Raw genomic sequence first — 15,385 nt, 5'->3', positions numbered from 1 at the left:
TTTCAGCTCCTTTCCATTTCCCCTTCTTCCGTTCTCTGCCTTTCCACATCAGAGTGTGTGTGTGTGTGTGTGTGTGTGTGTGTGTGTTGGGGGTGAATTCCACCTAAAATGCACAATTTCATGTACGATTTTGCCTGAAGTACACACGTCTGCAAAGCAATCTCCCCAACCCAGACACATCTCCCCACTCTGTTTTCACTCTTGTGTGCACTTGTAAGCACACACTACCCTCCTACATGCGTTTTCACAGACGTTTCTGGGCTGGGAGAACCACGCCGCAAGATTCGGAGGAGCTCAGGTCTCGACGGAAGGCTGTGTTTTGGCTCACGTGTTGTTTCAGAAAGCACAAGTGTGGGAGGTTCATCTTTAAACGCAGACTGAACTCTGAATCTCTCCCTAATTGCTTGACCTTAACCACCTTGGTACTGTTGTTCTTTCTTCCTCAGGGTTGGCAGCCTATTTCTTCCAACAGCCCATGGACCAGGTGATTGTGTCCGGGCAGTCCGTGACGCTGGCTTGCGTGGTGATGGGCTACCGAGGCATGGTGCAGTGGACCAAGGACGGGCTGGCCTTGGGGGGAGAAAGAGACCTGCCAGGTACGCTCGCCGTGGTACTGGGAGGGAAGCAGGTACAGTAGCGATTAGTCGCTGTAGTAAACCTGTACGACTCCAGGGGGCGCTGCGGGTGCCTCTGTCCATCCTGGGTTCTGCAAACTCACCTTACGTGATAACCTGCTTTTCTCCTCGCTCCAGGCTGGTCACGCTACTCCATCGTTGGAGATGCATCTGCTGGGCAGCACAACCTGAAGATTGACTACGCCGAACTGGATGATGATGCCATCTATGAATGCCAGGCCACTCAGGCCGCCCTGCGATCGCAGAGGGCCAAGCTGACCGTACTCAGTGAGTTCTCTTCCCTCCTACTTCATTTCTTAGACCACTGACACGATTCTCCCACTTCACCCTCTTTTTGAGGCGGCCCCATCCTTGACCAGTGTTGCTCAGGCTCGAGAGAGCTTAAAATCCAGTTTTTCAAAACCGTTCTTTCTCCACCCAATAATGATAATGATAATAAGGGCTCTACTTGTATTCTTAGCAGGCTGTGTACTTTGTGCATTGAATTAGTAGTAGTAGTAGTAGTAGTAGTAGTAGTAGTAGTAGTAGTAATAATAATAATAATAATAATAATAATTCATTATTTATACCACGCCCTAGGTTTCCCCAGCCACTCTGGGTGGCTTCGAACAAAATATTAAAAACACGTTACAACATCAAACATTAAAAACTTCCCTAAGCAGGGCTGCCTTCAGGTGTCTTCTAAAAGTCAGATAGTTGTTTATTTCCTTGACATCCGATGGAAGGGTGTTCCACAGGGTGGGCACCACTACCGAGAAGGCCCTCTGCCTGGTTCCCTGTAACCTTGCAGTGAGGGAGCCACCAGAAGGCCCTCGGAGCTGGACCTCGGTGTCTGGGCTGAATGATGGGGGTGGAGATGCTCCTTCAGGTATACTGGACCAAGGCCGTTTAGGGCTTTAATGGTCAGCACCAACACTTTGAATTGTGCTCAGAAACATACTGGGAGCCAATGTAGGTCTTTCAGGACTGGTGTTATGTGGTCTTGGCGGCCGCTCCCAGTTACCAGTCTAGCTGCCGCATTCTGGATTAGTTGTAGTTTCCGGAGCCCGTTCAAGGGTAGCCCCACGTAAAGCGCATTACAGTAGTCCAAGCGGGCGATAACCAGAGCATGCACAACTCTGGCGAGACAGTGGGCAGGTAGGGTCTCAGCCTATGTATCAGATGGAGCTGGTAAACAGCTGCCCTGGACACAGAATTGACCTGTGCCTCCATGGACAGTTGTGAGTCCAAAATGACTCCCAGGCAGCGCACCTGGTCCTTCAGGGGCACAGTTACCCCATTCAGGACCGGGGAGAAGACAATCCTGGTTAATATATAACGAGAGTTGAAAATTCCTGCATCCAGTTCTGGCTTCTTAGATCTCGTACTGGCAAAGCCTTCCTGGCTTTTCTGCTAATCTATCAATGTGTCTTGGCAGCATAAATGGAGCTGGAGGATACGTTGTTGTGACAGCCCATCAGAACACAGCCACAGGGGCCTTTCCAGTCCAGGCCCAGAGGCATAGCTAGGGGGGTGTGGGGCACTGGGTGCTACATCATGGAGGTGGCACTTGCCACAGGACCTGCAGCACGCCCGAGCCACATGTCTCTCCTGGGAGTGATGCAGTGGCTTGGGCGCCAGCGGGCTCTGCTCTGCCCAAAAAAGCAACACGGGCCTGCAGGGTCCCGGAGTGGAACATGGCTAGGGCACTGGGATTCCGGCGTGCCCTGCCTCACCCCACAGTCACCTCGCCCTGCCCCCTTTCTGTGGCATTCACATGCAGGGCGCTCGTGCCACCCCGGGTGTCCAAGTGGCTAGCTGCACCGCTGCCCTGGCCGAATCCTGTACTCTTTTAGTTGCTGGGAAGTAGGGCTGAACAAATGGGTCATTTGCAGTTTCTCTCATTTTTCCCAGTCTGGAATTTAGCTCCCCACATTTCTGCAGCAATTTGAGATTATTATTTTTTGCCAAAAACGAAAAACCCCGCCCTCGTGAAAATTCACCAATTTCAGTGTGGATTTCTCCTAACAGCTGCCATTTTGACAAACATACGCATTTCTGCAAGCAAGGTCCCCTAATACAATGCATTTTTTGTACATTATCCATTCATAGGCATGCTTTACCCTAATCTAGGCATTTTTGTACGCATGGCTTGGCTGCATTGCAAAATTCGGAGCTGTGTGAATTTTAAAGGGCAGCTGTGCCTCAGTTCATTGGCTCGTTTGGAAACGGCAAATTAGGTAGCTTTGCCTTTAAATGTGAGATGAATTGAATTTCTTCCCCATCCCTATGGGGTACTCAAGACGTCTCTCCACTAGTTAGGAATTCCTGACTCACTGCTTTTGTAGCACACCTTCCTATGTCTTGGCTGAATCAGAAATATACTTTTACTCTGGCTCAGTCTCCTATGTGTGGTGAAGAGTTGCCTGCATCTGCCCCATTACCACCAATGTGCCTACCTGGGGGTTGAACCTGGGACCTTCTGCATTCAAAGCAAGTGTCCTACCACTGAGCTACACCCCTTCGCTGCTATCAGAGGCCTAGATCTCAGTGCCATTTTAATGCCAGCTTTGCGAACAAGCTCATGCTTTGCATGCATAGTTCCTGGTTCTATCCCCACCATCTCACATTTAAAGGATCTGGCGAGCAGGTGATGGAACTTTCCACCTGTCAAAGTTGGCTTGTCGCAGGTGTGGGCAGGTAAGGATCCAGCCCACCAGCTGCGTTCAGCAGCCCACCCCAGCCCTATATTAAAGATGCACCCAAGGACCAGCTACTGCAGCCAGGACTTTGCTGCAATCCTATCTGGCTCTGCTCACACCTGGCAGTGCTGCTCCCTCTGTAGACCTCAGCTAATGGTTTTCTGGAGAAAGGACCCACATACATGATAAGCTGGTTTTGGTGCGTATCCCCTGAAGAATGGGGGCCAGCCAGAAAAATCTGCTGGCAGGAAGCTGCTGGCTGTTGTGCAGTAAACGATTAAGTGCTTCACTTCTCCCTCTTTACAAAATCTGGCTCTGATGGAAACTCTCTCCTGCTGCTTCTGCCCTGCCCAGAGTGTTTTTGGTGGGTTTTTTCTGGAGAAGCTTGTGTGGCCCAGTCCTCTTGCACCTGGGAGTGTGCCCCCTTACCAGATAACACAGCTAACTTATCTTCTCCATGTCTCTTCTTCCAAGTCCCTCCCAATGACCCCGAGATCCAGAACGGTCCCATTGTGCATGTGATATCCAACATCCCCTACAACCTGTCGTGCCGTGCTGCCGGGGCCAAGCCAGCTGCCGAAATCAGCTGGTACCGAGATGGGCAACGCCAGGAGTCTGCCGTGTACTCCAAGGTGAGACTTTGCTGAGTGTTGGCAAGAGCTAGCCAAGCAGAGGAGGGGGATCAAAAGTAGGACAGCGAGTCTGAGATCTATCTGGGTAAGCCTGCCGAAACGTCCAGCACCCTTCCTTTGTCCAACACAATCTGGGTTGTCAGGCTGACTTATCCTTTCACCTAATGCTGCTGTTGCCAAACGACAAGTCGGTCCGTAATAAAAGCAGGCTCCTCCACAATTTAATTGTGGATGACAGGACTGACCTGGTATGTATTACCGAGACCTCAGTGGACAACTGGGAAGGCCAGATCTCTCCCAAGCTCTTGGTGGTGCAAAAACACAGGTTGTCACTGTCACTCATTGTAACTCCATCCTTCTCCATTATTTTTCACCGAGAAACTAATGTCAGGTTTTAGGGGTTGTTCTGAGTGTTACGGTTAGGATTGGGGTCCCAGAGATGAAACAATAGCCCCCACTGCCCAATAAAAAAGGTAAAAGGTAAAGGACCCCTGGATGGCTAAGTCCAGTCAAAAGCGACTATGGGGTGCGGCGCTCATCTCGCTTTCAGGCCAAGGGAGCCGGCATTTGTCCACAGACAGCCTTCTAGGTCATGTGCCCAGCATGACTAAACCGCTTCTGGCCCAATGGGACACTGTGATGAGTGCCATAGCGCACGAAAAAACTGTTTACCTTTCTGCTGCAGTGGAACCTATTTATCTATTTGCACTGGTGTGCTTTTGAACTGCTAGGTTGGCAGGAGCTGGGACAGAGCAACGGGAGCTCACTCTGTCATGGGTATTCAAACAGCCAGCCTTCCAATCAGCAAGCCCAAGAGACTCAGTGGTTTAGACCACAGCTCCACCTGCGTCCCTGTTACTGCATGAGGGGTGCATGAGGGGTGCTGGTGAACCCACAGTTGATTGTGCTTGGGGACTTCAACCGCCACACCAAGCCTGCCTTATCTGGGCTGGCTCAGGACTTTGTGACCATATCAACTAAGGGACTATCTAAGCATACCAGGCATGGGGAGCCTGTGGCCCTCCAGATGTTCAGTGAATCATAGAATTGTAGAATTGGGTGGGACCACAAGGTTCATCTCGTCCAACCTCCTGCAATGCAAGAATCTTTCACTCAATGTGGGGCTCAAAGCCACAGTCCTGAGATTAACAGTCTACTGCTCTACCAGCAGGGTTGGACTACAACTCCCAGCATTCCTTAGCACTGGTCATGCCAGCTGAGGCTGGTGGGAGCTGTAGTCCAGTGGCCACTGGAGGGCCACAGATTCCTCAGTCCAGCTTCCTCAGTTAAGCCACCACCACTTTGAATCATGCTCAGGAACAGACCAAAGCCCAGCAAAGTTATTTCAATATAGATGAGATGCATTGCACAGCAGCGAACTTGGCTCCAACACTCAGTGTACATTTGAACAAGAAGACATGATCGATCCCGGTGTTCTATGAAATGTACCTGATGATATACAAGCTTTCAGCCACTGGTTGTTGTATTCACACATTCACAAATGGTAATGTTAGACCTGCCTGCCCTGAGGGAAGGAAGAAGCAAGGGAGCCTAGGCCACAAAGCATGCATGCCTCCAGATCCCCATTGGCCAGAGAGGACTCTGTTGCTCTACATTTGGTATATAATGTATTCATTTTAGGGTTTTAAAATGGTAAATCCCCTTGGGTGCCTTGGCGGACAGGCAGTGTACAAATCCAATAAATGAATACTAGATGCAGGCTGGAAAAAGGAAAAGAGTGTGTGTGTGTGTGTGTGTGTGTGTGTGTGTGTGTGTGTGTAGAGGCGCTGTCTCCAGAGAGTAGCTATCCAAGGAAATATTCAACATGGAAACCCTTCTCCTTCCTCTCCTGCAGGCCCTCATGGACGACGGCAAGCGAGAAGTGGCTGTCAGCACCCTCCTCTTGACCCCAAGCAGCAGGGACATGGGCAGCTCCTTCACCTGCCGAGTCAGCAACCCAGCAGCCCCAGCCGGCAAGCAGACCACGGTCACCCTCAATGTGCAATGTGAGCCCACAGGGCATGGGCCTGCCGGGAAGGGGTGGGACTCTCTGACAGCGCATCTTCCTTCCGCACAGAAGTTCCTGGGTTCAATCTCCCGGCACCTTCCGTTGTGGCTGGGCGTTTTCCCTGCCTGGAGGGGCGCTGCCAGTCAGTGTAGGCAATACTGAGTTGGTGGTCTGATTCAGTATGAGGGAGGCAGCTTCCTATGTTGAAGGAGAGCTGGGAAGAGAGGAAACGGAGCTGTTTCACATGGCGGGATGGCTTTGTGGTGCAATAAACGTGGCCACATTCGCACTGTAAATTTGAAACACTACGATGCCATTTTAAACAACCACGTCTTTCCCCAAGGAATCCTGGGAAATGTGGTTTGCTAAGGGTGCTGAGAGTTGTCAAAAGAGATTCCAGTTCCCCTCACAGAGCTACAATTCCCAGAGGGGTTGAACAGTCAATCCCCTTTCCCAGGGAACACTCTGAATTGTGTGTAGTTCTGTGAGGGGAATAGGGGCCTGCTGACAACTCTCAGGATCGTTGATAAAGTACGGTTTAAGTGCTGTGATACCGCTTTAAATGCATAGCTCAGATGGGGCCTCGGCCACTGTGGGGTGGTCCAATGAAATAAGAGCTTGGAGCCGCCCTTGGAGTCCTTATGTCCTGCAGAAGCAGTGCTCTTGGTACCTTGCTGTGGCTTGGGGCTTCTGAAAGCATGGAAACCTGGAGGAGCAAGCTATGTGGAATCCTAGCTATCTGCCCTGGCAGCAGCCTAACTGACTGTACCCAGGTGGAACAGCTAATAGACACTGCATAGGTTGATAATAAGGGTGCTAAGCAGATTCAGCGATGGATAGTAAAAGATCCAAGCTGATCCTGGCTATAGGTACAAACTTTGGTACCCATTTCCCAATTGGGATAAAGGCCTCGGGGAGAAATAAGGCATAAACCTTACCTTTGCTGGGTCACTGGGGCCTTTACACTAAAGGAAATAAATGTTCAGGATTTTCATCCGTTCCTCTCCCTCCGTCTTGCAGATCCACCGGTTGTCATGCTCTCGGTGCAGCCACAAACTGTGGCCGAGGGTGGCAAAGTGAGCTTCCTCTGCACGGCCACCTCCAACCCCGAAGTGACAGGCTACAGGTAAGGGCTAGAAAGAGCAGACAGCCTGCCCATCAGAGATCATGCATCAGCAATGGTGTAACTGGGATGCCCTCTAATGGCAACACTGGAGATGGCATGCTTGTTGACGCTTGCCAGTTAGCAAGACAGCAAAGTGTATTTGCTTTCTTTTGCTGTGGTTCTTGCACTTTCCTCGCCCTTCCTCACCTTTCAAAGGAAGACAAGACCCCTAGGGAATCAGGCCAGAGGTCCATCTAGTCCAACATCCTGTTTCCTTCAGTGGCCAGCCAGATGCAAAATGCAGGACATGAGAGCAATTTGGCCCTCTGCCGCCCTCTCAGGCGGTGGCGTTACTGCATAGCCATCATGACTAGTACCCACTGACAGCCTGACCCTCCAAGCATCTGCCTAATCCCTCTTTTAAACCTTCTAAGTTGCTTGCCATCTCCAAATCTTGTGGCAGAGAGTTCCACAGTTCGACTCTGCCCTGTGTGAGGAAGTAGTTTCCTTTTGTCCATTCTGAATCTCCCACCTTTCCACTTCATTGGATGGGCCCCGGGGAGGGAGATGAACTTCGGTTCACTTTCCCCACCCAGCGCATGATTTTATATATCTCTCTCAAGTCCCCACACGCTCCTTATGCACCTGCTTTCTAAATGAAAGATCCCACAGCATTGTATGGCATTCCACACAGGGCAGGAGAGGGCAATATTTTGGGGGTCCATTGGGTCAGAGATCTTCCCTTCCTTCAATGGGCCAACTTTGATGAACCAACCACCTGACATCGTATTGACTTTGGGTGATTGACAAGTGGGTTGTCACACCCTGCTGTCCAAGCTGAACTGCCGAGGTGAGCAGAGATCCTGCACAAAGCCAGGAGTGAACTGTCTGCCCATCAGGGGGCTCAATCCTGCTTTGTGCAGGGTTCGGGTACTGGGAACTGGCTGGTGCACCTGAAGTAAGCAGGAGTGAACTCCCCACATGTCAGCGGGTGTAGGGATGGTTCAATCCTGCTCTCTGCAGCTGTATCCCCACCTGCCCTGCACCTGATGTCACATACGATGGGCATGGTTTTAGGGGGGAAATGGCCTTGTGGTCCACAATGGGGAGGCATTGCGACCCACATTTGGCCCATGAGCCAGAACGTCCCTGGCCCTGACGTCGGGGAACCTTTCCTCATAAAGGACCCCTTGAGCCAATCTCTCGTAAGACCGCACATCTCTTCACAGGTGGGCGAAAGGAGGTGTGCCTATCTCGGAGGCCAATGGTGACAGCTACGAGGCAACGGTTGACCAGTCCTTCTTCACAGAGCCTGTGTCGTGTGAAGTGTCCAATGCTGTGGGCAGCACCAATGTCAGCACACTGGTGGATGTGCATTGTAAGTAAAGGAGGTGGCTCCAGATCCCAAGATAAATGGGGTGTGTAGCTCAGTGGCAGAGAACACACTTGATCCCAGAGTCAGCCCCCGCCATCTTCCCTTAAAAGAATAAAGAAGTAGAGCAATGGGAAAGACCCCTCTAGGAGACCTGAGAATGCCAGAGACAGTCCGAGTGAAAAACACTGAGCAGGGTGGATAAATTGCCAGACTTAACTTTGCAAAGAGTTAAGCTTTTGCACACAGACAGCAACCATTATTTTGTGATCAGCCCTGCTAGAAGTGCCCCTATGCAAGCTATTGGAGACATCATTTCCTTCAGTTTGCAAATAGGTCCTTTGATGGACTTGACCTTGGCTCAGAGTGTGACAACCTTGCTCAGAATGGGCTGTGGCTGCTTCAGTCCAGCTCACAAAAATTTGAGCAGGGACGCTCATAGATTAGTCAGGCACTAGCTCTAAATTTTCACCCCAACCCTAATTTACATGGGTCAATGTGCTTCCTATACACTCTTGCCATGATTCTTACAAAACCTCCAGAAGGTAGTTACTTCCAGTATCATTATTCCCACATTGCAGATAGGGAGACTGAGGTTGAAGGTCAGTCCCTCCATTCAACTAACTCTCGGCAACCCCTTTCTTTCTGTCTGCAGTTGGACCCCGCCTCGTCTCTCAGCCAAAGCCCCTGACGGTGGACATTGGTGCAGACGCCTCTTTCACCTGTACCTGGACTGGGAACCCTCCTCTCACCCTGGCCTGGACCAAGAAAGGGTCTAGTGTGGTAAGTGCAGCATCAGCCCCCTGTTCAGATTTTTATTATAGGAACAAATATGAAATAGAAAGAGTCTAATATGGCGAGTGATTTACACCAGGAGCCCATGCGCTCTGAACTTGCTTGCAACTTTCAAATCATGCCAATTTCCCTTTTTTTTTCCCAAAAGTTGGAAGTTAAAAAAATAAATAGCTCTGGGATTGTAATTTGCAAATTACACCAATTTTTGAAGAAGAAAAGAAATAGATCTCGGAGGCCCACCTGCCACTGCTTCACTTGCCTATAAACACAGAAGGCAAGAGAATGAAGGATGCCCCGCCCACTTTGCCTCTGGCCCCGCCCATCGCCAAATTACCCCTAGGGACTGGGGTCAGGAGAGAGACTCCCCACCCCTGCTGGAAAGATTCCTTTGGTCCTAAGAGAGCCACGACCAGAACTCCTTGTACCAACAGGTGCTGAGCAACGGCAACACTCTGCATCTCAAGGCAGTGACGCAGGAAGACGCCGGCGTTTATGTGTGCAAAGCCATTGTGCCACGCATTGGAGTGGCAGAGAAGGAGGTGACCCTGGCTGTGAACGGTGAGGGGCCTGGCCTTGCATTGGGACCGGGTGGCGGGTGTGGCAAGACTGTTCAAGGGAGCAGAGCAAAGCAAAGCAAAGATGGGATAGGATTGCAGCTTGCCTTGCCTGGGGACCATAAGAAGCTGGCTTAGCTTAGACCATTCTCGTTCCTACCTGGAAAAGCCAGGGATGGAACCATGGATCTTTCTGCTCTGTATGCATGGCAGATGCTTTACTATTGAGCTGTATGCCCCCCCCCCTTCCCTGGGAAAGATAGGAGGGAGCCTTGATGAAATCCGCAAGCCTCTACATCTGAGATGCTCTCTTTTTAACCAAATCATAGCCAGCTCCTGTAGCCTTCTAAAACAGTAACTAAGGGATGGGGAGGGAGAAAGGGCCTCTTCTGTTTTGAACACTGCCCTGATTGTGTCCTCTTTTCCAGGTCCGCCCATTATCAGTGCAGAACCAAGCCAGCAGACTGCGGTGGGGACCAAGGCACGGCTGGAGTGCTTAGTGGGGAGTGTTCCACCTCCTGATAGGATAGTAAGTGCTTCAGTCTGCTAGCCTTTACAGACCTGCTGTTCCTTGTCCCTTAACCTGTGTGTACTTCAGTATACCTGAAGGAGCGTCTCCACCCCAATCGTTCAGCCCAGACACAGAGGTCCAGCTCCAAGGGCCTTCTGGTGGCTCCCTCACTGCGAGAAGTGAAGCCACAGGGAACCCGGCAGAGGGCCTTCTCAGCAGTGGCACCTGCCCTGTGGAATGCCCTCCCATCAGATGTCAAGGAAATAAACAACTATCTGACTTTTAGAAGACATCTGAAGGCAGCCCTGTTTAGGGAAGTTTTTAATGTCTGTTGTTTTATCGTTTTTTTAAATATTATTATTATCATTAATTCTGTTCCCCAGAGTCGCTGGGGAAACCCGGCCGGATGGGTGCATTATAAAGAATGAATTATTATTATAAATTATTATAGTAGCACTTTGCAAGCTCAGGAATTCAGCATTCTGGAAATCTCAACTTTTAAATCAAGAGTACACAGGTTTCTAGCCCTCTGGAAGTACATAATATTACATAGGCACAGCGGCTATTGGATAGCTGTTCTTAAAACGTGTGCATTTTTTTCTGCCCATCTTGGGGCAAGCTCTGGCAGCTTTCACTATCGTTTCAAGTTGAATTTCACTATTTCTTTATTATACAAGTATCTTCATCCTACCTTTCAGCTGGAAAAAGGGGGAGGGAAGTGATGGTCAGGACTGCTTATAACAAATTTGACAGGAGCACATTATAAAAATGAAAACACATAAAATCAGGGATGAGCTGCAGCAGATAAAGCTGCTGTTAAAAATAAGGATTGATTCAATGAGCTCTTCAACTTGTGCTCTACAACAGAGTTATGGTTGTTCCCCAACCAAAACTGCTTGCGATATCCCAAATGTGGCTATGCTGCAGCTTCAGGGTTGCTCTGAGCTGAGACACATTCTGAGCAGGCTCTCCATTGGAGGGTGTGGGGCTCCGCCAGACACAGCATTGCCCTTTGCCCCCTTCAGCAGTGGCAGAGTGAATTGTGCAAAATAAGCAGCTCAGTGTGCAAAAGTTGCTTAATCTGCAGGATTTATATGGGTCACTGAATTCAGCGTTTCTTGGCCCAGAATCCCAATGTTCCTATCCCAAAGCACACAGCGTTCTGGCCTTTTAATTTCTCCTTGACCAACTAGAGGAGATCCATGGGATTTTTTATTTTTGCTTTTTGTCCGGTTCAGATTAGAGTTGCAGGGCTTTGTGGGGAACTTTGGGGCTTCCAGTTGTTGCTGAACTGCAACTCCCATCATCCCTGGCAATTGACCATGCCTACTGGGGCTGATGGGAGTTATAGTTCAGGAACGTCTGGAGGACCAAAGGTTCCCCACAATTGGGGTTAACCTTTGCCCCTCTGTGCTGTTGTTGTTTTTTCTGGCAGAAATCTCCCTCCACCTGCTAAAAAAAAACCTACTAGCTAATGAGTCAAAACATAGATGCCGTGGTTGCTCTCGGGCAAATGGCTTAAGGGGAGGGGTGCGGTGTTCACCTGAGAGAACAGCGCGGAGGGGGAAGGGTTAAACCCCTCCTCCAGTCCCAGCCTGAATCAGGATCCCATATGTGTTTCCACCTGCCTCCAGATGGCAGATTGCCACCCCCCACCCAATCCCAGATCAAAGGTTTTTGAGAGGCTGGTGGGTTTTTACAAAAGGGGGAGTGGGGAACCCTGCATTCTTGAAAGTCAGTGAATGATACAACTTGGATACACCAAGCAGAGCAAAGGTTTATTGACTTTGTTCCCACCACGCCGAGAAATCCTCAGAGGGCCTAGCGCTCCCCTTGCAGCTTTAAATCACTACGCAAGGTGCCTATTAACATCTGGAGAGCTATTTGTGGGTCATGACTGACTGTGCAGTTCTGGTGATTTCCCAGCCCCCTTCCACTTGAGAGGCAGAGATCAAACAGATCTGCAGCAGCCTGGACAAAAATAAGCAGATTTTTTTGTGTGTGGTCTATTTTTCTACATTTCACACAGGACTTTTTCTATGTTGCGCACAAGAAAGATTCTTGCATGGTGATTTTGGTGCACCATGAGTTGTTAGTTTATGTTTTATTTTGTTTTTGTATGGTGCAAACGATCCCATTTTTTCCATAGTGGTTTTTTATGTTGTTGTTTTTTGCACGATGCACGTGATCAGCCAGCCACCAGGTGGAGGAAATGCCACATGGAGTTGTGTTTCTAAAGAGTGTGCATGTGACAACTGTCACACATGCACTGGCTCTGGGTCAAAACCCTCTTAGCACACTTGAGTTTCCCATCTGCCTACCAATGGCATAAGGATACATTCCAAAGTGCAGGAGCTCTCCATGACAACCACCATTGCCATGACCTTTCTAAGGTGTACAGCAAATAATGAATATATGACAAATGCAAACAGTATAGCCACAAACCAGCTCTTCTAGCACACCCACCCTCCTGTTTTGCTTAGCATCCAGCCTGGTAAAGTCTTCTGGCAGACTCTAAAGCTTGCTCAATAGTTTGTGACATTTTGGCTGAGCATAATGAGGAATTGGGGACGCAGGTGGCGCTGTGGGTTAAAGCCTCAGCGCCTAGGACTTGCCGATCGAAAGGTCGGCGGTTCGAATCCCTGCGGCGGGGTGCGCTCCCGCTGCTCGGTCCCAGCGCCTGCCAACCTAGCAGTTCGAAAGCACCTCCAGGTGCAAGTAGATAAATAGGGACCGCTTACCAGCGGGAAGGTAAACGGCGTTTCCGTGTGCGGCTCTGGCTCGCCAGAGCAGCGATGTCACGCTGGCCACGTGACCCGGAAGTGTCTCCGGACAGCGCTGGCCCCTGGCCTCTTGAGTGAGATGGGCGCACAACCCCAGAGTCTGGCAAGACTGGCCCGTACGGGCAGGGGTACCTTTACCTTTACCTTTAATGAGGAATTGTGCAAAATAAAAGGGTAGCCATTTGGCCCGTCACCTTGCAAGCTGATGTAACCTCCCTCTCCCTCTGCTCGGCTTATTTGCTGGATATCTCTCTAGCTTATTTGGCATGCAGAGTGTTTGCAGATAGCTCTCCTGCAGGTGCCCCCATTCTCCCTTAGGTCCAGGTGCTGCGCCCCTGCCCACCTCCGTCCCAGTGCCCCACTGCTGTTCCATAGCTGTCAAGCGTCCCTTATTTGGTGGGACAGTCCCTTATTCCAAGGCCATGTCCCGCTGATGTCCCTTATTGATGATGTCCCTTAAATAAGCTACTGAAGGTAATGGGGCCCTTTCTATGTCCAGCTGTCCTTTGTCAACAACAAATTGTTGCTGTTTTTTTGTGTTGAATATATGCTATATGGTAACTTATGGACCTAATAGGTATCTAAAGCCATTTGCACGCAACAAAATATGTATTTTATCAAAGTATTTGTTGATCCCTTATTTTGGCTGCTGATCCCTTATTTTCAAATCTGTAAGTTGACAGCTATGTGCTGTTCATAGCCTTGATCCTCTCCCTTTCCCCTTGTCGCAGGCCTGGGCATGGGGAGAACGGGTGCTGGATGCTGGCTCGCTGGATCGCTTCACTGTGGACACAGTGGTGACGGACCAAGGGGTGCTCTCAGCCTTGCTGATCGACCCGACCCACGACGCCGACTTTGCCCTGCCCTACAACTGCACGGCCTGGAACCGCTTTGGTGCCCGCTCTGCAGCAGTCAGCTTGCGCCGCCAAGGTGAGGCTCCCATCTTTGGCCAGGAAGCCTGGGGCATGGAGGGAAGACTTGCAGCCCTCCAGATGCTGGCAGACTCCAAACCCCATCAGTCACAGCCAGCATGGCAGGGACGATGGGAGTTGTAGTCCAATGACATCTAGAGGGCCACATTTTTATTCCTCCAGGTTCTTTGAACCTTAATTTCTGCTTATCTTTTGATGGGGGTGGGATTCCGTTGCATTTGCTTTTTTATACATACTATTGGTGAGCATCTTAGGTTGCTTTTCCTCTTGTCCCTACGCTTATTTTTAACATTTGCTTCTCCAAGTTGCTTTGAGCTCACCTTTCTGGAAAAAAGTGATGATATGATGATGATCATTATTTCCCACAATGCCCCTAGCATGGCACTGCCCAGAGTATAGCAGGCTAGAAAAATAAAATTGTGGGGAATCCCAGAGCAGGCAGTATGGGTGAGTGCTTAGACAGTGGCGTAGCGTGGGGGGTGCAGGGGGGGCCAGCCACACCGGGCGCAACATCTGGGGGTTAGGGGGCGCAAATCCACATGTTAGGGGGCGCAAATTACTTGCCTTGCCCCGGGTGCTGACAACCCACGCTACGCCACTGCTCTTAGAAGCTGTCTGAGCATGCCAAGTGCTGACCCAGCCCTGCCACTACTAGGCCACCTAGTGTCAAATTCGGAGCAGGGAGATCTGAGTTCAAATCATAGCCACAAACCTCCTGTGAGCAAATTGCTGTCTCTCAGCAGCCACAACGTAGTTGCAGTGACAACATGGGATAATAAACCCTTGTAAATTGCTCTGAATTCTTTCAAGAGAGGGCAGGGCTACCTAATACGACAAATAAAAAGAGAGTGAGTGAGTGAGTGAGTGAGTGAGTGAGTGAGTGAGTAAATAACCCATCTTATTCCCATCAGAAGTCCTGTCCGTCCTAATTTTGGGTGCTTTGGCTGCCTCCGGCGTTGCTGCTCTCCTTCTCCTGGTGGTCTTCTTCTCTCTCTGCTACCGGCGCAAGCGCTGTGGGAAAGGTGAGGATCCCTGCAGCCCCTTCTCCCCCCCCCCCTTCCCTTGCTTTGTAGGTCGTTCCAGACTTGAAGTGCACCTGGAGGACTAAAGGAAGCCTGGGGAGGTTGCATTGTGTTTGAAGGAGGTGACAGGAGCTGGAATAGCACAGCAGAGAAGAGAAGGGAGGCTGGGAGGTCAAGTCCCAGCAGGAGGCTTTCTGTCATTACTGGAGAGGAGGGACCATTGCTCAGCACACCTGCTCAGAGCACATGCCTCACCTGGAGAAACTTCTTTCTCCAGTGTCCCCCAGTTCAAAAGGGGCTCCAAGACCTGTGTTTGGAGATCTGGCACTGCCAAGCAGAGTGAGCAAGACCGTAC

At 50.3% G+C, this 15,385-nt stretch overlaps 1 protein-coding gene across 3 annotated transcripts in view; it reads left to right on the top strand.

Moving 5' to 3' along the window:
* The window catches only part of KIRREL2 (kirre like nephrin family adhesion molecule 2), a 59,976-nt gene that overhangs the window by 36,494 nt on the left and 8,097 nt on the right, over positions 1-15,385 (top strand). For 2 of the 3 annotated variants that reach the window (XM_083751051.1, XM_083751049.1), the window contains exons 2-12: positions 447-596; positions 753-902; positions 3,791-3,948; positions 5,804-5,954; positions 6,977-7,082; positions 8,291-8,439; positions 9,089-9,216; positions 9,660-9,786; positions 10,211-10,311; positions 13,808-14,006; positions 14,920-15,030. In XM_083751051.1, coding sequence (XP_083607177.1) covers positions 447-596; positions 753-902; positions 3,791-3,948; positions 5,804-5,954; positions 6,977-7,082; positions 8,291-8,439; positions 9,089-9,216; positions 9,660-9,786; positions 10,211-10,311; positions 13,808-14,006; positions 14,920-15,030 — 1,530 coding nt within the window. The remainder of the gene's footprint in view (positions 1-446; positions 597-752; positions 903-3,790; positions 3,949-5,803; positions 5,955-6,976; positions 7,083-8,290; positions 8,440-9,088; positions 9,217-9,659; positions 9,787-10,210; positions 10,312-13,807; positions 14,007-14,919; positions 15,031-15,385) is intronic. The other variant, XM_083751050.1, reaches the window with a different exon arrangement.

The sequence above is a fragment of the Podarcis gaigeae genome, assembly GCF_964106915.1.
Source record: "Podarcis gaigeae genome assembly, chromosome: 8".
NCBI classification, from domain to species: Eukaryota; Metazoa; Chordata; class Lepidosauria; order Squamata; family Lacertidae; genus Podarcis; species Podarcis gaigeae.
Note: the sequence above shows the minus strand (reverse complement) of the source record. Positions and strands in the feature narration are given on the sequence as shown.